Source organism: Macaca fascicularis, chromosome 13 (assembly GCF_037993035.2).
Source record: "Macaca fascicularis isolate 582-1 chromosome 13, T2T-MFA8v1.1".
Classification (NCBI taxonomy): domain Eukaryota; kingdom Metazoa; phylum Chordata; class Mammalia; order Primates; family Cercopithecidae; genus Macaca; species Macaca fascicularis.
The window spans coordinates 1,420,753-1,445,166 of NC_088387.1; the positions used below are offsets into that span (position 1 = coordinate 1,420,753).

General features: G+C 47.6%; 1 protein-coding gene across 5 annotated transcripts in view; it reads left to right on the forward strand.

Moving 5' to 3' along the window:
- Positions 1 to 1,175: 1,175 nt before the first annotated feature.
- NCAPH (non-SMC condensin I complex subunit H) overlaps positions 1,176 to 24,414 on the forward strand; it is a 38,266-nt gene continuing 15,027 nt past the window's right edge. For 2 of the 5 annotated variants that reach the window (XM_015433178.4, XM_015433177.4), the window contains exons 1-9: positions 1,176 to 1,321; positions 6,315 to 6,567; positions 6,723 to 6,813; positions 7,452 to 7,544; positions 7,858 to 7,996; positions 9,434 to 9,558; positions 17,321 to 17,510; positions 18,797 to 18,888; positions 19,669 to 19,871. In XM_015433178.4, the coding sequence (XP_015288664.3) occupies positions 1,240 to 1,321; positions 6,315 to 6,567; positions 6,723 to 6,813; positions 7,452 to 7,544; positions 7,858 to 7,996; positions 9,434 to 9,558; positions 17,321 to 17,510; positions 18,797 to 18,888; positions 19,669 to 19,871 (1,268 nt within the window). In that variant the 5' untranslated portion in view covers positions 1,176 to 1,239. Of the gene's footprint in view, positions 1,322 to 6,062; positions 6,568 to 6,722; positions 6,814 to 7,451; positions 7,545 to 7,857; positions 7,997 to 9,433; positions 9,559 to 17,320; positions 17,511 to 18,796; positions 18,889 to 19,668; positions 19,872 to 24,414 lie in introns of all 5 variants that reach the window. The other 3 variants (XM_074010977.1, XM_065526588.2, XM_045368826.3) reach the window with 2 other exon arrangements.

Below are 24,414 nucleotides of genomic sequence, written 5' to 3' on the forward strand. Positions count from 1 at the left end.
AAAAAAAAAAAAAACTGGTTTTCAACAAAGGGTGACACTTTTTGATTGCCAAAATGACTGAGAGCATTGGTGGCATTTATGGTGTCAGGGAGGCTTAAGAGCCCACAAAGAGGGCAAACATCCTATCATGCCAAGAATTGTTTCACCCTGAATGCCAATAGTGCCCTTGAAGAGAAACACTATAAAAGATGCCAGATATGATGAGAGTTACAAGAAATTCTAGGATGTGCTAGGGATATTCCAGGGAATGACCCTTCCATAATTTACTTCCATAATTCAATCCTTAGCGTTAGATGAAACTGAAAGGACAGATGGCATTTTATGTTTATTTTGCTTTTTCGACCTTTATTTTTTTTGAAGGGTGTTTCCAAGTATCTATTCACAAGAATCTGAATAAAATGATGGCCTTCATCTTATATTTTATACTATATTAAATGTACATTTTGTACTATATTAAATGTATATATAGCATTTTTGCATCAGTTCTTCCCCACCTGGACCGCTCCTCATTCCCATGTAGTCTCCAGCTCCCCTCCGTCCCTTTCCTCCCAGGTTTTCAGCGTTTTGCTGCCTACACAGCACAGGTCTCGTCTTCTCGATCATCTGCCTCCCCATTAGAAAGTAAAGTCCACGGGCTGAGCGCGGTGGCTCACGCCTGTAATCCCAGCACTTCGGGAGGCCGAGGCGGGCGGATCACCTGAGGTCAGGAGTTCGAGACCATCCTGGCCAACACGGTGAAACCCCGTCTCTACTAAAAATACAAAAATTAGCCGGGCGCGGTGGCTCATGCCTGTAATCCCAGCTACTCGGGAGGATGAGGCAGGAGAATCGCTTGAACCCGGTTGGCGGAGGTTGCAGTGAGCCGAGATCGCGCCATTGGACTCCAGCCTGGGGGTCAAGAGCTAGACTGTTTAAAAAAAAAAAAAAAAAAAGTATATTCCACGAAAGACGGGCTTTGCTCGTCCTGCTCGACGATGGGCCCCCAAGCCCAGTCCTGCACCTAGTGCTCGAAAGGAATGGGTTTTCATCCTATTTCAGGGGGTCCACAGACCCCAAGAGCCCAATCAGAGCGGGTCCTCTACCCGGAACGCCTCACCTTGGCGCAGCTTTCGGAGGCCCGAGGTGGTCTGCGCAGGCGCGCTGCTGGCCCCGCCCTCCGGTGACGTCACGCGGCCGTTACGACGCTCAAGCGTCTCGACGCGCGCGATTTAAAACCACCTCAGGAGACGCCAAAGCAGGATGGGACCTCCCGGCCCAGGTGAGGCCGGGCCGTCTGGAGGCGCGGCGGGAAGGGCCCCGAGCGAAGCAGTCCTTCGGGCGGGTAGGGCTGGCGGGCTCGCCTGGGCGGGGAGAGAGGATATGCTCAGCCCGGGGCTTGGCCCTGCGGCCGACTGCAGAGGCAGGTGCGGGGGGAGGGGAGGGCCGGCGCTGGGCGGGCTGACCTTGTGCGCTCAGCCAATCAGAAAGCGGCTTCGGCCGGCGTCGCAGCGCGCGCGCGGGCCCGGTCCACGCCCCTCAGTCCCCGGGCGGGGGGTGGGGCGGCCTCCTCCCGGGCCTGCTAAGGCGTGCTCGGTGTCTCTCCGTTAAAATGGTGGTTTTCTTGGAATAGATGGTATTTTCAGGGCCTTGGAAGCGGTGTGGTTACCGCCGTATGCTTAGCATGCATGCGTTTATTTTTGCACCTGTTCAAAAGTACTGAGCTCTCCCTTTGGGCGAACAGAACTGATCGTATCTCTATACTTACTGTTGGAGTTGGGGAGACAGACAGTAAACAAAAGAAATCATTACAGATGAGGCTGAGGGCTGTGGTTGAGTATAGCAGAGTGGGGGCGGCTCCGCTAGGAGTTCAGGGAAGATCTTTAGGCAGGTACCAGGGAACGTGTTGGAGGCAGAAGGAGCAAGTACAAAAATGAGGCAGAAAAGAGCTGGCCTAGCCTAGGACCTGACCAGAACGTTGTGACCAAGCTGAGTGAGGCCTGACACCTAGGCAGGGTCTGGAGGCCTTGGGTAAGAGACTGGGAAATTGAGGTACATTTTGGACATGGTATTTGACTTACGGGAGAGAGACTCAGGTGAAGGGGTCTATAATCACTTAGATGAGAATTTGGCTCTCGGGGGAGTTAACATGGACCACGCAGGGAAGTGGCCCATGGACTGAGAAATAAATTTGGATACCATTATCATATAGACCATAAAACCATGGGAACAGGTGAGAACACTAGGAAGGCCATGCACATCTAGGATCAACATTTAGAAGCTGGATAGAGAAGGATGAGCTGGAAAAACTCAAAAGACAGTGGTATAGGAAGAAGCCAAGAGAGTTTCAACAAGGAAGGAACTGTCAGCTGTTTCAAATGCTGCTGAATTCCAAGAGAAAGGCCAGAAAATGACCATAGGGTTTGGCAACATGGAAGTTGTAGAAGATCACGAAAAGATAGTTTTTAGGAAGCTGGAATAGGAACTAGACCAGAGTGGGTTGAAAAATGAGTGGGAAATGAGGAAGTAAACATAGGAAGTGTCTGAGCTCAGTAACCATCGGTTGAATGGATGCATATGAAAGGCAAGGAGAGAAACCACGGGAAGATGATTTGGAGAATTAAAGCGTGCCTCGAATTCCAAGTTTAGTTTCTCTCTTAGATAAGGTTCTCCTTCAGTGCTTCCTATTTCTGTTAAGGTATCCTCTCCCAAGGTCCAGCTTCCTTCCTTAGCCTGTAGCCTACTGTGCTCACATTCAAATACTGTCCTCACAAGTCCTCTTGATTCTGTTTCTAAAAATGTCTCTTGCCTCCTCCCTTCCTGTTTTCACTTTGTTTGTTTTGACCCCAGGTGAGAGTTATGTTAATCATACTCTTCAGCGTTTGGGAAGCCATCAGGGTACACATGAGGTTTTTATATTTTATTTATTCCCTTTTATCCCTGTTCACCACTCCGTCTTCCCTCACATGGGCAACCATTTCGTGTTTATTGTGTATCACTGTTTTCAATATATTCCTATTAAATATGTTGTACATTATTTTTTCCTTTGTATCATCAATTCTGAACCAGTTGTGGTCTAAATTGTTATTTCCATTTGGGGGATGAAACAAATTCTTAGAGCATTTACTTGCGTAAATTTCACTAGCTAGTAAACAGCAGAGCTGGAGTTGAAGCCAGGCCTTCTGGTTCTTACACCTGGAAACTTTCCCTAAGGTCTCTCAGTTTGTTCATCTCTCTGTTTCAGTGATCTTGTTTCTTACTCTACCATAGTAGAGTAAGTAGGCCATAACCACTCACTCACTACCATAGCCACACCGTAGACCTTGTCATTACCGATAGGTGCACTACTCTGTCATCTTAATTTTAAGTATTCCACTTTAAAAAGTATAAAAATAATTTTATATCTGTCTATCTATCTATCTATATATATATATATTGGTATGGAGTCTTGCTCTGTCGCCCAGGCTGGAGTGCAGTGGCGTGATCTTGGCTCACTGCAAGCTCTGCCTCCCAGGTTCACACTATTCTGCCTCAGCCTCCCGAGTAGCTGGGACTACAGGCTTTAGAGGCCAAGGTGAGAGGATCACTTGAGGTCAGGAGTTTGAAACCAGCCTGGCCAACATGGCAAAACCCCGTCTCCACTAAAAATACAAAAATTAGCCAGGTGTGGTGGCGCATGTCTGTAGTCCCAGCTACTCTGGAGGCTGAGGCAAGAGAATTGCTTGAGCCTGGGAGGCAGAGGTTGCAGTAAGCCAAGCTCCAGCCACTCCACTCCAGCCTGGGAGACAGAGCAAGACTGTCTCAAAAAACAAAACAAAACAAAACAAAAAGATCACTGGAGTCAGAGAACGCGAGAGTGAATTAGAAAGATATAGGTGTATTGAGAAGTGGGGTACTTTGCCAGGCATCTGTGGTTCCAGCTACTCAGGAGGCTGACTTTGCTTGTGCTCAGTGAGGCTGCAGTGAGCTAGGACAGCACCTGTGAATAGCCATGCACTCCAGCCTGAGCAACACAGCAAGATCCTGTCTCTAAAAAATAATAGGCCGGGCGAGGTGGCTCACGCTGTAATCCCAGCACTTTGGGAGGCCGAGATGGGCAGATCACAAGGTCAGGAGATCAAGACCATCCTGGCTAACACAGTGAAACCCCGTCTCTACTAAAAATACAAAAAATTAGCCAGGCATGGTGGCATGTACCTGTAGTCCCAGCTACTCAGGAGGCTGAGGCAGGAGAATCTCTTGAACCCTGGAGGTGGAGGTTACAGTGAGCTGAGATCCTGCCACTGCACTCCAGCCTGGGCGACGAAGCAAGACTCTGTCTCGGGGAAAACAAAAAAAAAGAAGTCCTTGAACGCCTTGTCACTGTTTGCTGTCTCCAGTTTCTCTTCTCCCATCTTCTCTTGAACCACTCCAGTTCAGCTTTCTCCCTTACTACTCTAGGAAAACTGTTTTTGTCAAGATCACCAGTAACCCTAGGTTCTAAATCCAATGATGGGTTCTCAGTCCTTGTCTACATAGTTTATCACATCCTTCTCCGCTAAAAATACTTTCTTCACCTGGCTTTTAGAATGCCACATTCTCCTGATTTTCTCCCCACCTCACTAGTTGCGCATTTCCCAGCTCTTTTGCTGGTTTCTCCTTCTTCCCTGCTCTTTATTTTTATTTATTTTTTGTGACAGAGTCTCACTGTTGCCCAGGCTAGAGTGTAGTTGCATGATCTGGATTCACTACAGCCACCACCTTCCAGGTTCAAGCGATTTTCCTGCCTCAGCCTCCTGAGTAGCTGAGATTACAGGTGCCCACCATCACACTCAGCTAATTTTTGTATTTTTAGTAGAGACGGGGTTTCACCATGTTGGCCGGGCTGGTCTCGAACCCCTGACCTCATGTGATCCGCCTGCCTCGGCCTCCCAAAATGCTTTCCTGCTCTTTAAACCTTTAAAGTGTTCTCTCTACTCAGTTATTTAGTGATCTCATCTAGTATTATGGCTCTGAATACCCTCTACATGCTGATGACTTCCCAGTGCGTGTCTCTCACCTGGAACTTTCCCTAAATTCTGGGATTAGATATCCACCTGTCTAACTCAGTTGGATGGCTAACACTAATAAGCATCTTTTTTTTTTTTTTTTGAGGCAGAGTTTTGTTCTTGTTGCCCAGGTTGGAGTGCAATGGCACAATCTTGGCTCAGTGCAACCTCTGCCTCCCTTGGGTTCAAGCAATTACCTCACCTCAGCCTCCTGAGTAGCTGGGATTATAGCCACGCCCAGCTAACTTTTGTATTTTTAGTAGAGACGGGGTTTCACCATATTGGCCAGCTGGTCTCTAACTCCTGACCTCAGGTGATTTGCCTGCCTCAGCCTCCCAAAGTGCTGGGATTACAGGTGTGAGCCACTGTGCCCGGTAGCCCAGGCCATTTCCTAACTCCTGGCCTCAAGGGATCCTTCCACCTCTGCCACCCAAAGGGCTAGGATTACAGGCATGAGCTACCATGTCCAGCCTTTTTTTTTTTTTTTTTTTTGGTTGGTATCTTTTAAATTAAGAGACTAAGACAGTTTTCTTGAAAACTGTCCTGCATTCTAGATTTGTCTGAGTATTTCCTTGTGATATCATTTAACTTGTTCCTCAACCCCTTGTATTTCTCGTAAACCAGAAGTTAAAGATCTAAAGTTTGTTGGTTAAATTTAGGTTAAACGTGTTCGGTGGAAATATTTCCTGGGTGATGCTGTGAATTTCACATTGTGTCACGTGAAGAGATGAGTAACTTTCGGATTGATTTTTAGTGAGGCTACATTTGACTGGTTAATGTGGTCACTGGTAGAGTTTTTATTGTAAAAGACATTTTTCCCTTTGTAGTTAGCAAATAATTGGATGATTCTTTGGAACGTTCGGTTTGTTTTACATGTTTATGTTGTTTTTTTTCTGCTTGCCGAGCTGTGGAGGAGCTGGGATCCGAGCCCAGCCTGTCTGACTCTGTAGCCCATACCTCACCCTTATCTCAGCGTCTGCCTCTCGCGTACCTGATGATGGGTTATATGTGTCTGTTGTCCAGCTTGTGAGCTTATCGTCCACCTTTATATCCGTGCAGTACTTCCATTCACAACAGCTGCAGAGTGGATTGTTTGTCCCCGATTAGCAAAGAAGCATCAGAAACCTATGGCCCCCGCCCCGCACCGCCCTGAAACCCAAACTCTAGAGGTTCTAGCCATTAAGTATTAGAGTTGGAGAAGATCTTCGTGGAGAGTGTGTGCTGAACCTCCCCTCCTGTGACAGGCTCAAGTCTTCTTTGGATGTAGGAAATGTTCTCTTGAAGGTTTCTTGAGCAAGAATTTTGTTCCAGCACTGCCAGCCACAATGAATAACTCTTCTTTGGAGACCCGAGGACACCCCCACAGTGCCTCCTCCCCTTCAGAGCGGGTGTTCCCGATGCCCCTGCCCAGGAAGGCGCCTCTCAATATTCCCGGCACCCCAGTCCTCGAAGACTTTCCTCAGAATGACGATGAGAAGGAGCGGCTGCAGCGGAGGCGGTCGAGGGTCTTTGATCTGCAGTTCAGCACCGACTCGCCTCGCTTGTTGGCCTCCCCCTCCAGCAGGTGAGGGGCTTCTGGGCTGGCTCTCCTTGAGGCAGCCACCTTGATGTGGGCTGCGTAGGTCCAGGGATTTCCACAAAACTTTATGGGTCTAGGTTTTGAAAATTTAAACTATCATGGATTCTTGCCAGAGTTGTTTGTTTTTGTTTTCCATTTAGGATTATTGATGTTTCAGCTACTATGCCTAAGTTTACAAACACGCAGATTACGGAACATTACTCCACCTGTATCAAACTGTCCACTGAAAATGTGAGTATCTGCTGGTTTAGTACTGAAGATGTGATCCCTTGATCACAGGGGCAATCCAGCTATCTTGTTTCTGTAGAGAATGCACAATCAATGATGATGATTCTCCAGTGAGTCATCTTAGTGCTGGTGGTTTCCACCAGAAGTGCTGGTGGTTTTACTGTTTCCTCTAGACCCGTGGTGCACCTCCTGAGAGGCTGCCTGCTATCTGCCGTGTATCTGGAAAGGCAGCATGGCACATGAGTGAATAGTAGAGTTCTGGAGCTAGCCTGAGTTGGAGGCTACATGCTCTAAGCTGTGTGGGAGCCACCCAACCATGTTGCTTCCGTGTCCTCTGGAGAATGAGGGTAGTGCCTGCCTCATGAAGTTGTTTGGAGGGTGTGAGTCCCTTTGTGTGCAGTGCTTAGAGCAGGGCCTGCACACACCGAGCATTCAGGAATTTTGTGCCATCATTCCCTAGCCTTGAACATGAGGACATGCCTGTGAGGATTTGGCTCTTGACAGGTGTTTTTGGGAAAAGAGGTCAGTGACAATATGTGGGTATTCCTGTATAAAGACTTAGCTTCCTCCGTTCAAAGCAGCATTATTTACATGAGCCTAGGCTATAAATAACAATCCTTTCTGCAATTTTCTGTTTTCAGAAAATCACTACCAAGAATGCTTTTGGTTTGCACTTGATTGATTTTATGTCAGAGATTCTTAAACAGAAAGACACCGAACCAACCAACTTTAAAGTAAGAAGGATGTCCACTTTCTCTTGCATCTGAATTAAATGATGATTTCTACTATTTGGCATAACACAGTTGAATTCTGCGAATACACGAGAGACTTCTCATTTAGATGTTATGTTAGTTAATTTACTTTCTTTTCCTAAACTGATGAAATACAGACAGAATATATATTCTGTTTATTCCCTATCAGTCATAGAGGGATCTTTGTCATTGTTTCCTTGGGGCAAGTAAATATTTTGTGAAGCTGGCTGTGTTTTACCTGTTCAGAAGTTCTTTTTTGTGCATCTTTGTGAATGCACTCTGATTGTTTGACCAGGTGGCTGCAGGCACTCTGGATGCCAGCACTAAGATCTATGCCGTACGCGTGGACGCCGTCCATGCCGACGTATACAGAGTCCTTGGGGGACTGGGCAAAGATGCACCGTCTTTGGAAGAAGTGGAAGGCCATGTTGCAGGTAGGTGGCTAGGGATCTGGATTTAAGTGGCTTTTTTTTTTAGGGCATACCAGGTAGTTATTTGAGTAATATACTAGAAGAAGGTCACAAAAATCAGTGATCTCATTTTATTGAAAACAGGACATTTTTAGAACCATATATGGTCTTACATGAGAAGATACTCAAACACTAAAGTTATGTTTCCTTGAAAAAGAGAAGGGCCTTATAAAAGCGTTTATATTTTGTTTATGCCAGGTTGAGTAAACATCACCAACTAAGGAACTTCTGATCTGGGAGTCTTTGGAAATGGACTTGCATGAGAAGCCAAATCTAATAGTTTGGTTTCTCCATAAGTTGCAGATTAAATATGCCTGATGTTTTGAGAGAACTGCATGTTTTTTTTGTTTGGTTGGGGTTTTTTTTGTTTTTATTTGTTTATTTAATTTTTTTCTTTTTTTGAGACGGAGTCTCGCTCTGTCGCCCAGGCTGGAGTGCAGTGGCCGGATCTCAGCTCACTGCAAGCTCCGCCTCCCGGGTTCACGCCATTCTCCGGCCTCAGCCTCCCGAGTAGCTGGGACTACAGGCGCCCGCCACCTCGCCCGGCTAGTTTTTTGTATTTCTTAATAGAGATGGGGTTTCACCGTGTTAGCCAGGATGGTTTCGATCTCCTGACCTCGTGATCCGCCCGTCTCGGCCTCCCAAAGTGCTGGGATTACAGGCTTGAGCCACCGCGCCCGGCCTAATTTTTTTTTTTTTTGAGACGAGGCTCACTTTGTCACCCAGGCTGGTGTGCAGTGGTGCGATCTTGGCTCACGGCAGCCTCTGGCTCCTGAGTTCAAGCGATCCTCCTGCCTCAGCATCCCCAAGTAGCTCGGACTACAGGTGTGCGTCTCCATGCCCGGCTAATTTTTGTACTGTTTTGTAGAGATGGGGTTTCGTCCTGTTGGCCAGGCTGGTCTCGAACTCCTGAGCTCAAGCGATCTGTCTGCCTGAGCCTCCGAAGTGCTGGGATTACAGGCGTGGGCCACCACACCCGGCCTCACATGTTTAAATTATGACCGTTCTTTCAGGTTTTGAAGAACTTGAGTAAGTTAAGTTCATCACATGCTTCAAAGCAGCCCTTGGGCCGGGCGCGGTGGCTCAAGCCTGTAATCCCAGCACTTTGGGAGGCCGAGACGGGCGGATCACGAGGTCAGGAGATCGAGACCATCCTGGCTGACACGGTGAAACCCTGTCTCTACTAAAAAATACAAAAAAGTAGCCGGGCGCGGTAGCGGGCGCCTGTAGTCCCAGCTACTCGGGAGGCTGAGGCAGGAGAATGGCGTGAACCCGGGAGGCGGAGCTTGCAGTGAGCTGAGATCGCGCCACTGCACTCCAGCCTGGATGACAGAGCGAGACTCCGTCTCAAAAAAAAAAAAAAGCAGCCCTTGCAGTACACAGTTGTGTTTCTCCTTTTAGATGGAAGTGCTACTGAAATGGGAACAACCAAAAGGGCTCCAAAGCCAAAGAAGAAGCTCTTACACAGAACCATCGAGCAGAACATAAACAACCTCAATGTCTCCGAAGCAGATCGGAAGTGTGAGGTGAGGAACTGTGTGCACAGTGTGGTTTCTGACTAATTCAGAACCTTAGGGGCCGAGACTTGGCAGGGCTAAGGCTGCCTTGCTGGTATGTGCCCATTTAAGCCTCAAGGGAGTAAAACATTCAACTGATATCTCTGCATTATCATCCTTTAGCTTGACAGTAAAGACTAAAAGTAAGTCCCTCAGTGTTTCAGAATGATTGAGAAGAGACTCCAAATTGCTGAGAAATCTAATTGATAAAAAATTAATTTTATATCCTAGTAAATGTAGCAGTGGTTACGTTAGCTAACATTTAATGTACACATGGTGAGCACCATATATTTCCTTAAACCTGTAACCTGTGTTAACTCATCTAATCCTCACAACATTCTTGTATCATTTTAGGAAGGGGTAACTGAGGCACAATGACTTGCCCAAAACGACACATCTAGTGAGTGAGCTAGGAGTTGAAGCTAAGTGGTCTAACTCCAGAATCCTAGCTTTAAATCATCTATCTAGCAAATCCTAAGGAATCTGCTTAAACAAATGGTACTGGAGGCCTCATTTATAATTAGCACAGTTAATTGAAAGCAAACAGGTGTTACTACAATTTTATTTTTTAATTCTGCCATTAAAAGCATTGTTTCAGTGAGTATTCTAATACTATCTTTGCACTCGTATGGGAGAATATAAGAAAATTCTGAGACATGGATTTTAAGTTGCCCTCAAAAAAAGGTACTCATTTACTCTCCCACTAGCAATAGACTAGATTACTTCTCTCTCTTACCTCCACAACATTCATAAATGGTAATTAAGGTCACAAAACTGGAATTGGTCACCAAGGACATGAGTGTATGTGGGAAAAAGACTGGGAGTTCCTTTTCCCCAATGTTAGGAGTTCAGAGAGCTGAAGAAACACCAGTAGGTAGGAGGAACACCAGAAGAGCGTGGTGTCCAAATGAGAAGGGGAATGATCAACCACGCCAAATGTGGCAACCTGAGGCCACTAATGAGCTTGGAGGGGGCCCCTCTGGACCTCAAGCTCAGACCTCCAGGGAAGGGCTTGGCCGGTGCTAGTGTCCCTGAGTTTGGGGGAGGGGATTGTGTGTCCAGGACCCAGACCCTGGAGCGGGGGCATGCTGGCTAGTGCTGGTGTTTTAATAAGGCTGGTTCTGTGAGTGAAAATCTGCACCTGGGGTTCAGCTGCTGCTACAGGTGGGCCCTGCTGCAGCCAGGCTGGAACGCTGCTCGGTGACGCTCTCCTAACATGCAACCTACAGAGAGGAGCAAGTGCCTTCTTCCCCTCGGAGCCTGCAGTCTCCCTCTAGTGCCCCTTCTTGGCAGAGCCTAACAGGCAGCAGCTGGCAAAGCTGAATGTCCCAGTTTCCGCATCACAGCCGAGGAGAGAGGGTAGGCTTAGAGCTGAGAGGCAGTAGCTTAGTAAATGCCACATGGTGAAGTGTCATGAGGATCACTGTCAAAAAACTCTGGGGTGGGGGGAGAGAGAGATATATGTATGGAAAGTGGAAACAAATATGCAAAATGCCACCCATGGGGCAATCTAAATTGAAGTTTCACAGAGATTTACATGACTGTTTCAACATTCTTATGGATTTGAAATTCTTTATGATAAATGGGAGAAAAGGACTGAAAACACTTGAATATAGGCAGTTGTTTTGAAGAGTTTTGCTGTAATTTGGAGCAGAGTACTGGGATAGCAAATGGAGGGAAAGGTAAAGCCAAGAGTTTTGATCTTGTTTTTGAATGGGAGAAATGACAGCATGTTCTGTTGATGGCAGCAGTCTAGTGGAGAAGGGATTATTGATGATGCAGCAGAAAGGAGAATTGCCAGGGTGATGTCCTTGCTCAGGTGAGAGTGAAGGGAATGGACAGCACAGGTTGGGCTTGACTGACAGGGGTGTTGTTTGGGTGCGCTCATGGCGGATCCTTCTGGATACTGTCTTAAAATAGGAAGCCAGGTCATCAGCTTACAGTGAGGATGGGGGAAGAAGGCACTAGGGGTATGAGGGAAAGGGTAGGAAAGAGTCCTCTAGAAGGTGGGTGAGTAAATGGACTAAGGAGATATGGTGTGACTGTCAGACAACTTAGGGTCTACCTGAGGGTGGTAGCAGATGGATTTAAAGTGAGGTCCGTAGGCATGATTTTGTTTCTCCAGCCGTGAATACCTGTGTGGGTACAATCATGGAGTAGGCAGAAAGTTGGGTTTATTACGGGATCCTGTTGAGCTGAGTGAATGGACACAGCTGGAAAGGGGCACTGGAGGTGAGAGCATGTGTAAAGGCATGGTCGCAGCCACTGCTTAGGGAATTTTACCTGGGAAGAGAGGGGAATGAGGGGCAGTGGAAAGTAATATAATCAGTAGATTGTAGGCCTGGTGGGGTCAAAGACTTCTTGGTGCTGGGGACAAGAAGGGGTGAGCTGGAAATGTAGGAGGTGGTTGTCAGAGAGGGGCCCTTAGAATTGAACATATGGAGAGGTTGCAGTCATGGTTAATGACAACTCAGAACAGGCGAGGGAACAAATGGCGGAGGCGGGGTGGGGGTCTTACTAGGCTGTCTTGGAGTCCTGGGTTGCTTAGGATGAAGGAGACCATTGAAGGAGAGGATATCAACCAAGAGGTAGTGTACTGGATGGATCAACATATGAATATTGAAATCAGTAAGAGCTACACCAGGAGTACATTTGGAGAATAGTAATGAGCCATGAACTAATACTAAGATCTTCCGAGAAGAAGGGGAGGTTGTGACCTGGGGGAGTCGGAAGATGACTGCAACGCAGATGGGCAGACAGTGGCAAAGGCTGATGTGGTACTCAGAGCTGGGGGCATCAGAAATTGGGAGGGGGGAGAGTTGGATGCTGCAGTCACCTAACCCACCTGTAGGCCACTGGTTTGAGGGCTGTGAAGAGAAAGCAGCCACTGTGGAGGCCTGCAGGGGAAGCATATCCTCAGGCTGGCACCATGTCTCAGTTGGAGCAGTGCCCCCAGCCTGTTTTTTATCACTTTTGCCCCTTCAGACCCTTTTAGACATTTTGTGCCTACTCCTTCCCCTTGAAATGAAATATTAAGGAATAAGATTTTGTCGGATAGGGTAGAGTTTGGATAGGCAAACATTATTGTAATATCTAAGATTGTTTTCCACCTTGCCTCTAGGAAACAGTTTTCACCCCTTGAGAGTGAAATGAGAACCCCATTGAGAAGACTTAAGTGAGAACAAGTAGGTGGAGAGAATCCTCAGGAACTCAGTGGGCGATAGAATTTTGCCGATCACTGAGTCTAGAGGGCACTGAGGAAATACCAGCTTTTGAGGAGGAGTGGGAGATGGGGGCCGTGGTGGGGATAGATCTTAGAGTCCAAGAAATGCAGAACTGTGGGTGTCTTGGGTCTTTTTGTGTAATTAATAAATAAGCCAGATAAAGGGCAACAGTGAGATGAATGCCAGTGTTCTTACAGCAATGATAGTGGTAAGACTGAGTGTGCAGGGGCTAGGGAAATGGGCCTTGCCATGCCCACTCTGAGTGGTGAGGTGAGCGGGGCATTGCTGTGCACGGGCAGGGAGGGGCCAGAGGAAGGAGAGTCACTGAGAATGAGGCCTAAAAGGGAGGGGAGAGGCGAGAGTGACTGGCTCTTGTGGGGAGAGGAGTTGTATTTTTTCCTATGTGTGTCAGCATTAACCATGGGTGATGCCAGATGTGCAGGCAGATGATGTAAAGCTCAGATCTAGGTTCCTCCATCCTTAGCTGTGTGACCTGGGAAGAGATTCGAATCTCACTGTCGTATACTGTAAAAACAGGGAATGCTGGCCACACCCACATCTGGGTTTTATAGTAGTGAATCTGTTAAGGTCTTTTTTTTTTTTTTTTTTTTTTTTTTTTTTTGAGACGGAGTCTCACTCTGTTGCCCAGGCTGGAGTGCAGTGGCCGGAACTCAGCTCACTGCAAGCTCCGCCTCCCAGGTTTACGCCATTCTCCTGCCTCAGCCTCCCGAGTAGCTGGGACTACAGGCACCACCACCACGCCTGGCTAATTTTTTGTATTTTTAGTAGAGACGGGGTTTCACCGTGTTAGCCAGGATGGTCTTGATCTCCTGACCTCGTGATCCCCCTGCCTTGGCCTCCCAAAGTGCTGGGATTACAGACGTGAGCCACCACACCCGGCCTATGTCAAGATCTTTAAACGTGGTTATATGCTACACACATCTGAAGCGGTATTACTTATTAGTCATAGGATCCAGAAAGCCCTTCTACATTCCCTTCCCTCCCCCAATTCTCCTTGTTTTTTCCCCTTCCTAGGTAATCTGGAATTTATCTTACTGTCAGTCTTTTTTTTTTTGAGATGGAGTCTTGCTCTGTGGCCCAGGCTAGAGTACAGTGGCACGATCTTGGCTCACTGCAACCTCTGTCTCCCCAGTTCAAACGATTCTCGTGCCTCAACCTCCCATGTAGCTGGGACTACAGGCGCGCACCACCACACCCAGCTAATTTTTTTGTATTTTTAGTAGAGATGGGTTTTCACCATGTTGACCAGGCTAGTCTCGAACTCCTGATCTCAAGTGATCCGCCCACCTGGGGTTCCCAAAGTGCTGGGATTACAGACGTGAGCCACCGCTCCTGGCCCTTACTGTCATTCTTTCTTTTGGTTCTATAGTGAAATGTTCAAATCAATCAGGGATTATTAAGTATAGGATGTTTCGAAATTCTGTTTTGTAGTCATCTTTTTTCTTTTTTTTTTTTTTTTTTTTTTTTTAGACGGAGTCTTGCTCTGTCACCCAGGCTGGAGTGCAGTGGCCGGATCTCAGCTCACTGCAAGCTCCTCCTCTCGGGTTCACGCCATTCTCCTGCCTCAGCCTCCCGAGTAGCTGGGACTACAGGCACCCGCCACTTCGCCCGGCTAGTTTTTTTTGTATTTTTTAGTAGAGACGGGGTTTCACCGTATTAGCCAGGATGGTCTCGATCTCCTGACCTCATGATCCGCCCGTCTCGGCCTCCCAAAGTGCTGGGATTACAGGCTTGAGCCACCGCGCCCGGCCTGTAGTCATCTTTTTTCTTACCGGGTAGTCTCAATTCTGAGGGCCTGAGGAAAACGGCCTGTTTCCCAGGCCTGCATCGGCCTTTCCCATGATTATAAGAGAAAAGGAGAGAGCAGCAAGCAGGGCTGCCTCCTCTAAGCCTGATACTGACAGGCTGTGGTATGTTTATGCCAAGTGAAATGAATACTGTCATGAAGAAATGCCAAGTACTCCAATCCTGGAAAGCTTTTTTTGCTCTGTAAGCTGCCGTAAACTTGTAATCGCCAAGAGTATGGAAGATAGAAAAAGGGATGGATTGTCACAAACAGAATTTAAAGCTTCAAGTGTTTATTAAACTCTCATTTTCTTTTCTGTTTTTTTAAGACAGAGTCTCACTCTGTTGCCCAGGCTGGAGGGCAGTGGTTCAGTCTTGGCTCACTGCAACTTCCATTTCCTGGGTTCAAGCGATTCTCCTGCTTCAGCCACCCAAGTAGCTGGATTACAGACATGCATCACCACGCCCGGCTAATTTTTTAATTTTTGATAGAGACAGGGTTTTGCCATGTTGGCCATGCTGGTCTCGAACTCCCGACCTCAAGTGATCTGCCTGCCTCGGCCTCCCAAAGTGCTGGGATTACAGGTGTAAACTCTCATTTTCTTGGAGGTCGGAAAGCAAATGTGTGGGTGTGTCTAGACCAGTTGAGAACACTTTTTTATATATGAGCTAATCTCTTTTGGACACAGCTCTTCAGTATGTGCAGAACACTTGCCATCATAGAGGATTCAAACATGATTGTGCTTCAGTTCTTCATACCGGGATAATACAGGTAGATGCATGCAAGGAAGGTCAAGGCTTACACTGTAGGAAACCAGAGTTGGTAGGGCTCAGAGTTTATGGAAGAGGCAAGACTTGAACTGGGCCTTGAAGGGAGGCTAGGTGTCTGTCAGGTAGACATTGCCAGGGAGGTGGTTTTAAGTAGAGGTGTAAGCAAATGCCACAGCACAGGAAGGTTCTGATTAGGAAGCTGGAGAGTATACGAGTTTGGCTAGAGCCAAGGATTTGCTTTTAGACATCACCTAAAGAGATCTTGAACTTTATCATTCGGTCTATTCCAAGGCCTTTTATTGTGGTCCTTCCTTACTGCGGACCCTTGTTTCAGAAGGCTTCATCTACTGTCCCATTGAATTGCTTAGGGATATAAATCCCTCTGTTCTCACACATGATATAATTCTAGACACAAGTGAGGAACGTTATCACAGTGTTTCGGCTTTAATGTGGGTCAAGGTACAGTTTCCATGTTGTCTCTGAAGTGCTGAGTATAGTTCCATTAACTACATACCTAAGACTTCTAGGGATGCAAGCCTCCAGATGGGAAACCGTTACTCTGGATAGCATTTGAGAAGAGAATAGGAGTAACGGCACTGGTATTTTTAGGATGGGAATTGGGACGGGCCAGAGATAAGGGTCATATTGCTGGCTGTGGGGATGGAAAGATGCATTGGGAGGTAACTGACCTGGACGTGTGACTGCCTGAGGGCTAAGGGGACGGGAGAACGTGGCGATGACGAATGTGCTTCTCTGGGATGAAGAATGGTGAGATGGGCTTATGGTAGAGTTCAGCTCTGTTGAGCTTGGACTCATCAGTTCTGATGAGCTTGGACTCTGAGCTAAGGGGGCCAGGGAAGAGCCAGGGAGCCACATCTGTGTTGTCCTATCCAAGCCCCTCGCTCGATAGCAGCCATGTTCTGAGGCATCAGGGAGACCCATGAACCCAATCCCCCGCTATATCTCCTGTCTCAGGGTCACCTGCAGAGTCCCAGGGGGCTTCTAGCCTCTTGCTACACATGTGTGTGGCTTGCCCTGCCCGTATTCTTATGCCCAGTGCCTTATTTTGCCTTTGGGCTTGGTGTCATATGGCCATGCCACTCCTGCTCCTGACCCAGTCTTAGGGACCTTCTTAAAACCTCTCTCAGGTTTTACCCGGCCAGCTAGCCCTACTGACTCTGTCTGTCCTTTGCCTGGATATCTTGGGTATGTTCTTCCAAACTTTAGAAGATACTTCTGTTTGGAGAACAGTAGAGCCTGTGACTAGCTCTGTCACACAGGCTTTTTAAGCCAATGGAATTTGTTAGTGACTTATAAAAGGAGACCAGCTGCAAGGATACACGTCCAGGTGTATTATAAAAAAGCCAATTGGCACAGTGTACACTTGCTACCACGTACTGTCTTCTGCAGCAGTGTATGTTTATCCCCTGACTATAACCAACCTTTGTTTTGAACCGGGATTTTATCTGATCAATTAGAAAAGCCACTTTTGTCGGGTGTGGTGGCTCACACCTGCAGTCCCAGTACTTTGGGAGGCCAAGGTGGGTGGATCACTTGAGGTCAGGAGTTCAAGACCAGCCTGGCCAACATGGTGAAACCCCGTCTCTCCTAAAAATGCAAAAGTTAGCCAGGTGTAGTGGCGCATACTTGTAGTCCCAGCTACTTGGGAGGCTGAGGCCCAAGAATCGCTTGAGCCTGGGAGGCAGAGGTTGACAGTGAGCCAAGATCATGCCACTACATTCCAGCCTGGGTGACAGAGCAAGACTCCGTCTCAAAAACAAACAAACAAACAAAACACACTTTTGACCATGAGTGTAGATATTTCAGTCCATTGTCTACACCTGCTAATGAGCGGGGCCAAATGCGTGAGAGTTTATATTTCCCTTGGCTGCATGCCGTAAACCTTCAGTTTCTTCTCTCCCTGTGTTCAGATTGATCCCATGTTTCAGAAGACGGCAGCCTCGTTTGATGAGTGCAGCACCGCGGGGGTGTTTCTGTCCACGCTCCACTGCCAGGACTACAGAAGTGAGCTGCTGTTTCCCTCTGATGTCCAGACGCTCTCCACGGGAGAACCTCTCGAGGTGCCAGAGTTAGGTTGTGTAGAAATGACAGATTTAAAAGGTAAGTACAAGTGATGCCTTTCACGAGAACATTTCAGTCATTGAGGAATTTTTTACATAACCATGGGGTACCATAAGCCCGTCATGCTCCTATGTTGCTTGAATTACCCAGAAATTTTCTCTGGAATGCCAAATTGTGTATTCTTTTGGGAGTGCCTTGCAATCCACTAACTTTTGTCTTGTCTGCGACATGGAGTCTAAAACAGTAAACCATTGCCTCTTGGTCTTGATGTGCCCCGTACCTTAGGTGTCCACTGTTTGCAGTCAGCTCTCCAAGTCACATTTTGGAGCCCTGGATTCCTCCTGGAGTGTCAGAGTTTGTACTTGGGAAGGGGACTTAGAGAGACCTTTGCCTAGCCAGAGAGGCTTTTTTTTATTTGCTCCCCATCCAGGGGGCCCTGAGGAGAAGAGAGCATTGTGAACTGTTTTGAGACTCCTCTGCAGCAGTCTCAGAACTGATCTCTCCTATTATCAGTCCCCCATACTGGCTTGACAGAGATTTTAGCATCCTTCCCATTTATGCCTCCGCCCCTGAGTTGGAGATTCTCCTCAGGATGTCGTAATGAGGTACCAGCAGGTGGGGAGGCCAGGTGTGTGCAGCGCAGTAGCTACACTTGGGCTCCCAGAAGAGCTGCCCCCTTCTGCGGATTTCCACTGCCGTGTTCGTACTCTCGCTGAGCTTCATCTCAAGTGCGGTCATTTTTACATGGTGAATGAAATTTATACTCCTCCTCCAGGCTGTGCAGTTGTTCCAGCTCCCATTCTTGTCATTTCTATTCTTGCCTCAATTTTGTTTAATATAACTTTTGTGCTAACAATCTATTTTCCAAGTTTATGCTCTCATTTGGGGCTCTAATCCTCTGAAGTAGGTCTTCTCTAGTTAGTGTGGGACAAAAAATAAAGTACCGTTACATGATTGCCTATGCACTTATTGTATTTTTAAGACGAAGCATTTCATTTCCCAGCTATAGCATAGGTCACGAAATTCATTTCAGAATCAAATGTCTGTGCTTTAGGTTTCTCCTCTAGTATTTTACTAAACTGTGCGATGGCAGTGCAGAGCCTCACTCCAGTGTGGGTGTGGCCCATGCATCCGCTGGCCCCCAGGAGAGGCAGGGACAGAGATTGGCAGCCAGCCAGCCACTGATGATACTTGAGCCTTTGCTGGAGGACAATGAGGTAACTGTGCCTCTCGTCTCTCTTGCTACTCAGTATCATTCTGAAGGGAGGAAGGAATGCACTTGACCCACTTCTAATCTCTCTTTGTGATCTTGCCATCCTCTCCAGTGCCCTTGCAGCAGTGTGCGGAAGATCGCCAGATCTGCCCTTCCCTGGCCGGGTTCCAGTTTACTCAGTGGGACAGTGAAACACATAATGAGGTGTGGTCAGCTTTTAGTGGCTCGTGGTTTTAGTTAGTTGGCTCAAGATTGGTGCTGCCCAGTGGGAACCAAAACTGTGGCATCATCTTTATTTAGCCAGGACTACAGAAAATATTTCCTTTGGCACTTCCGTAGGGACAGAAACCCTGAGGGAGGAGGGGTAGGGTTGTGAACCCCAGCAGGACTATTCTAGAGGTAAATGAGTTGCGGGGTCAACTTCATGTCCCCTCTTCTGCTCTCCTAGGGTAACGCAGCCCTGACATTACTGGGTGAACATTTATAGTTAGATTTACTCTTGAATGTAGTTATCCCAGTGGCCTCGAATCTCTGAGGCTGCTGTCAAGCTTGAGGAATTTCCTGCTCTTTGGGGTTGAGTCCCTTGGCACAGAGTTTCCTGAGAGATTGTCATGTGTAGAGCTTTCCTCTGTGTATTTTTAGCATGGCCCCCTTTAGCCTACTTACTACAATTTCCAAAATAAATGGTCTCCAAGGAAAACTGTTTTCTGCAAACATGTAGTTAATGGATACAGAATCCTGTCTCATGTTTCACAAAATGTACCTGACAACAATGCAGCCTCATCCTGTGCTGCACAATACAAACTTCCTCCTCACGGTGCTGTCGGGAGAGTCCTGGTCTGGGCGGGCAGGGGATGGGGAAGGGTGGCTCGGGGATGGAGGAGGCTGGAAACTGAAATTTAAGGGTGAGAAGGCTGTCCCTCCCGTGGTGGTTTGGGGTGGTTACAGGAGTGAGACTTAGAGAACCCTCTTTTGTCCTTCCAGTCTGTGTCGGCCCTGGTAGACAAGTTTAAGAAGAATGACCAGGTGTTTGACATCAACGCTGAAGTTGAGAGTGACTGCGGAGACGTCCCTGATGGGTCCCTGGGGGATGACTTTGATGCCAACGATGAACCCGACCGCACTGCAGTTGGGGATCATGAAGAGTTCAGGAGCTGGAAGGAGCCCTGCCAGGTTCAGAGCTGCCAGTAAGGCTCCCAGAGTCACAGAAAGTGTTTCCATAGGAGTTCTCCATTGGTTCTTTTTTCTTTTTCTCTCATTAAAAAAAAAAAATTTTTTTTTCTTTTTTTTTTCAAAAATAGAGACTGGCGTCTCACTGCATTGCCCAGGCTGGTCTTGAACTCTTGGGCTCGCAGTCCTCCTGCTTTGGCCTCCCGGAGTGCCAGGATTACAGGTGTGAGCCACCATGCCTGGGCTCTATCGGTTCTTAACAGATTTCCTGCTGGGGTGATTGAATTTGATGTCTGATTGGCTGGGCTGGTGTGCTGTGTCATACCCGACAGCTGAGCTTCTCAGCGGAGTCTTTCTGACTCAGAGGAGTCACACCTGGCTTTGAATGTAGGCTTAGCCACTTTGGTTATACGACTGACATTGCAGGAGTTTGTAAGGATTGGAACAATGTGAAGTGTTTGGAGCAAAGTGCCTGGGATCTAGTAATGGCGTCAGTGTGGCTGCTGTCACCACGTGCTCTTTGGCAGCAGAGAGCATGCTCCCTTTAGTAATGGCGTCAGTGTGGCTGCTGTCACCACATGCGCTTTGGTGGCAGAGAGCACGCTCCCTTTGTCCACGCTGCTGATAGTGTGGCTCTTGGTGACTCTAAGCCACCAATTTGCCATCAGAAAGGTAAGCAAGTAGGAGGTTAGGCAGTGTTGGGTTACCAGATGGGCAGACTGGGGATGAGCAAGGCAGCGAAAACAAAAACAACCAACAAAATTGAGCATATTTGGAGGAGGAGAAGGGTAATTGGTTTAGTAATTTAAATATTTGATTATCCTAGTAAACATAAAAATCATCAGAACTTGGTTGACCTTTATGTATTTAATAGATTAGTGCTGTTTTAATTCTAAATTTGATTTGGAAGCAGGGTCCCACAACCCTTTAGTGTCACGGTCGTGTAAAGGTCTTGAACGGGCCTGGGGGTAGGAGATTTCATGAGATTAGAGTGAACAGTGCCTCTGTTAACTCCTATGTCTATAACAGAGCTTTGCAGGCCTGGGACTGGGGACAGCCAAGCTGGTTTTGTTTGACTAAAACCTTAGAAGTTGCTTAGTGTAATTTCCCACCATGACAAAAATCTCTTCAAGAGCCCTGCTTGGATGTCTTTCCTAGGCTCATTTTTTGTCTGCCCTTGTGGGAAATGATTAGGCTGATAATGTCTTTCAAAATCTGAGTAGGAATCTGGAGCGCTGAGCATCTGGCACCTCAAGGTGCCACTGCCCATCCAGGCCCAGTGCCACCCTGCTGTCCAGAATTATAGTATTCACATGGCTGTGATTTTGCCCCATTCTCATCCTGTCTTTTTTTTTTTTTTTTTTTGAGACAGAGTCTTGCTTTGTTGCCCAGGCTGGAGTGCAGTGGCACGATCTCGACTCACTGCAAGCTCCATCTCCCGGGTTCACGCCATTCTCCTGCCTTAGCCTCCTGAGTAACTGGGACTACAGGTGCCCACCACAATGCCCGGCTAATTTTTTGTATTTTTAGTAGAGATAGGGTTTCACCCTGTTAGCCAGGATGGTCACGATCTCCTGACCTCGTGATCCGCCCATCCCGGCCTCCCAAATTCCTGGGATTACAGGCATGAGCCACCGCGCCCGGCCATCCTGTCTTCTAAGAAGGGAGAAATGATAGGTCAATGGGATGAACTCTTTTAAAAATGTCATTTTCAAATGTCAGAGAAAAGCTATCACTTTCTTAAACAGTGAAGTGACATCTGAGGGACTGACAATAACAAAGAGCTTCCAAGACTTTTATTTGGTTCCTGGAAGATGATTTCTGCTGGTTATTTTGAGCAAATGTCTCCACTTCTCTCCCCTATTCCAAATAGCACAAAATCGTAGACTCTATCCTACCTAGTACATTGGGGCGGGAGGCTGCGGTTCTAGTCTGGGGTTTTACCCATCCTTAAATCCCCTCCCCTTGCCACCTCGCTGGCCTTTCCTGGGAGTTCAGTGAGTGAGTGATCTGAGTAGACCTGATCTTGCCGTGAGATGTGGGGCAATGTTACCCCCTTTTGCGGTCTTTGTTTTCTCATCCATGAAAATGCAAGGTTGGGACCAGGTGATAATAACAATATTTGATATTTATTGAGCTCCTTCTTCTTTGTGCAAGATGCTGTGCCAGGTGCCTTATGTGTGTTATTTCACAAATTTACATAATACCTAAAATTAATTATTTTATTGCAGCAACCCTATGATGAGGTCCTATTAGCCCCATCTTACAGATGAGGAAACGGGCTCAGAGAGTTGAATGGGGTGGAGCTGGTGCCACCCAGCGCCTTCGATCAGTCCTGGCCACGTGCAGTGAGCTTTGGATGGCAGGCTCCAGTCCACACCAGCTGAGCACCTCAGTGGGTAGCGGGGGCCGGATATCACATACCATCCCCGCGCGATTGTGTTCTGCACCCAGGGCTGAAAACCACTGGACTCTACTGAAAGGTCTTCGGGGGCTTCTGGATGAAGGTGGGGTGGGACAATGCTGAGTGATAAACACCAGTGTTGTGTAGATGCCTCGTGTCATTGGTCCTTGCTTGGCAGCACACTGACAACTGCATAGCATAAAAGGTGGAGCTCTCTGTGCACGTGCCTTGGTAAGGACTGGTCTGCAAAAGTGCTTGTGCCTAAGAGTGAGCTCCCTCTCTCTGTGCAGCAGCAGGAGCAGCCGCTGCAGCCCAAGAACACTTGGAGCCCAGTGTTCTCTGTTCTCTGGCCGACCCTCCTGCAGTGTGAGCGTGCTGATATAAGGCAGTCACTGTGGTTAAAGCCCTAGTCAGGGGTCAGAGCCCGGAACACAGCCTGCTCCACGCATGCGAGAATGAAACATTCGGCTGCATGCTGCCTGACGTGCTGAGCCAGCCGGGAGGAGACCTTATCTTACCAGTGTCAGGGCAATGGATTGAACCACGGCTAAATTGAAGGAGGGACCCTGTGATATTATGGGGAGGAGACAGAAGAAATAAAGAGTTTTCCTGGAGGGACTAGAGATGTTTGAAGTGGGCAGCCTTGAAAAATGGATAGACTATTTTGGACTATAGGTGGATTCATTTAGTTGTTGAGTGGTGAAATTGGGACTGGTAGGATGCCTGTGACATAGCATTGTATGTTGAAAGAATTACTGATTTACGGCCAGGCGCAGTGGCTCACGCCTGTAATCCCAGCACTTTGGGAGGCCGAGTAAAGCGGATCACGAGGTCAGGAGATCGAGACCATCCTGGGTAACACGGTGAAATCCCGTCTGTACTAAAAATGCGAAAAATTGGCTGGGCACAATGGCGGGCGCGTGTATCCCAGCTACTCGGGAGGCTCAGGCAGGAGAATGGCGTGAACCCGGGAGGCGGAGCTTGCAGTGAGCCGAGATCACGCCACTGCACTCCAGCCTGGGCGACAGAGCGAGACTGTTTCTTTTTTTTTTTTTTTTTTTTGAGACGGAGTCTCGCTCTGTCACCCAGGCTGGAGTGCTGTGGCCGGATCTCAGCTCACTGCAAGCTCCGCCTCCCGGGTTCCCGCCATTCTCCTGCCTCAGCCTCCCGAGTAGCCGGGACTACAGGCGCCCGCCACCTCGCCCGGCTAGTTTTTTGTATTTTTTAGTAGAGACGGGGTTTCACCGTGTTAGCCAGGATGGTCTCGATCTCCTGACCTCGTGATCCGCCCGTCTCGGCCTCCCAAAGTGCTGGGATTACAGGCTTGAGCCACCGCGCCCGGCGAGACTCTGTTTCAAAAAAAGAATTATTGAATTACTACAGTTCAAAAATCCTGCAGCGCCTCTGTCCAGCTGCATCACCAGAATCGGGAATGGGAGTCACTCTTCCTCATGGAAGAATATCCATCAGAATGAAGCGGGGATGCTGTTGAAACTGTCTTCCTTCTCCCTCTGGAGTTCACAGCACAGTGCATTTACTACTTAATAACGCGCTAGGTGTCAGATTCTGTTATAGCCGTGCAGACTAGAAATGTGATTTTTTTATTGTGTATTTTAATTGTTTTAATTAGGTTTTAATTACACGATAAATACACAAATATAATCTCCTGTTTTTGTTTTTTAAAAGTCTGTATATAAAGACAAAATCCCCTTTTAAAAGCCTTTTTAGCTTATTCCATGTGGCTTATATAAACGGGAACTATATGTATGCTCAGTTCAAATACAGAGCCACTCTTCTGAAACTTCTTTGTTACCTTACCTTCAGAGGGCAGTACAGCAGCACCGGCGTCCTTTCTGACATGTTGGAGCCCTTTAGGAGAAAGCTTGTACCCTGTGGAAAGAGTGAAAAATGGCTGGGCGTGGTGTAATCCTGACATGCCTGTAATCCTAGCACTTTGGGAGGCTGAGGCGGGAGGACTGTTTGAAGCTAGGAGTTCAAGACCAACCTGACCAACATAGTGAGACCCCGTCTCTATTTTCTAAAAATGTAGAAAGAGTGAAAAACCCAACCGAAGCTGCCATGCTGCACTGACCACTTAGACACTCTACATGGCAAAGAATAAAGCTGGATGACCGAACAGATTGTAAGGGGGGCCC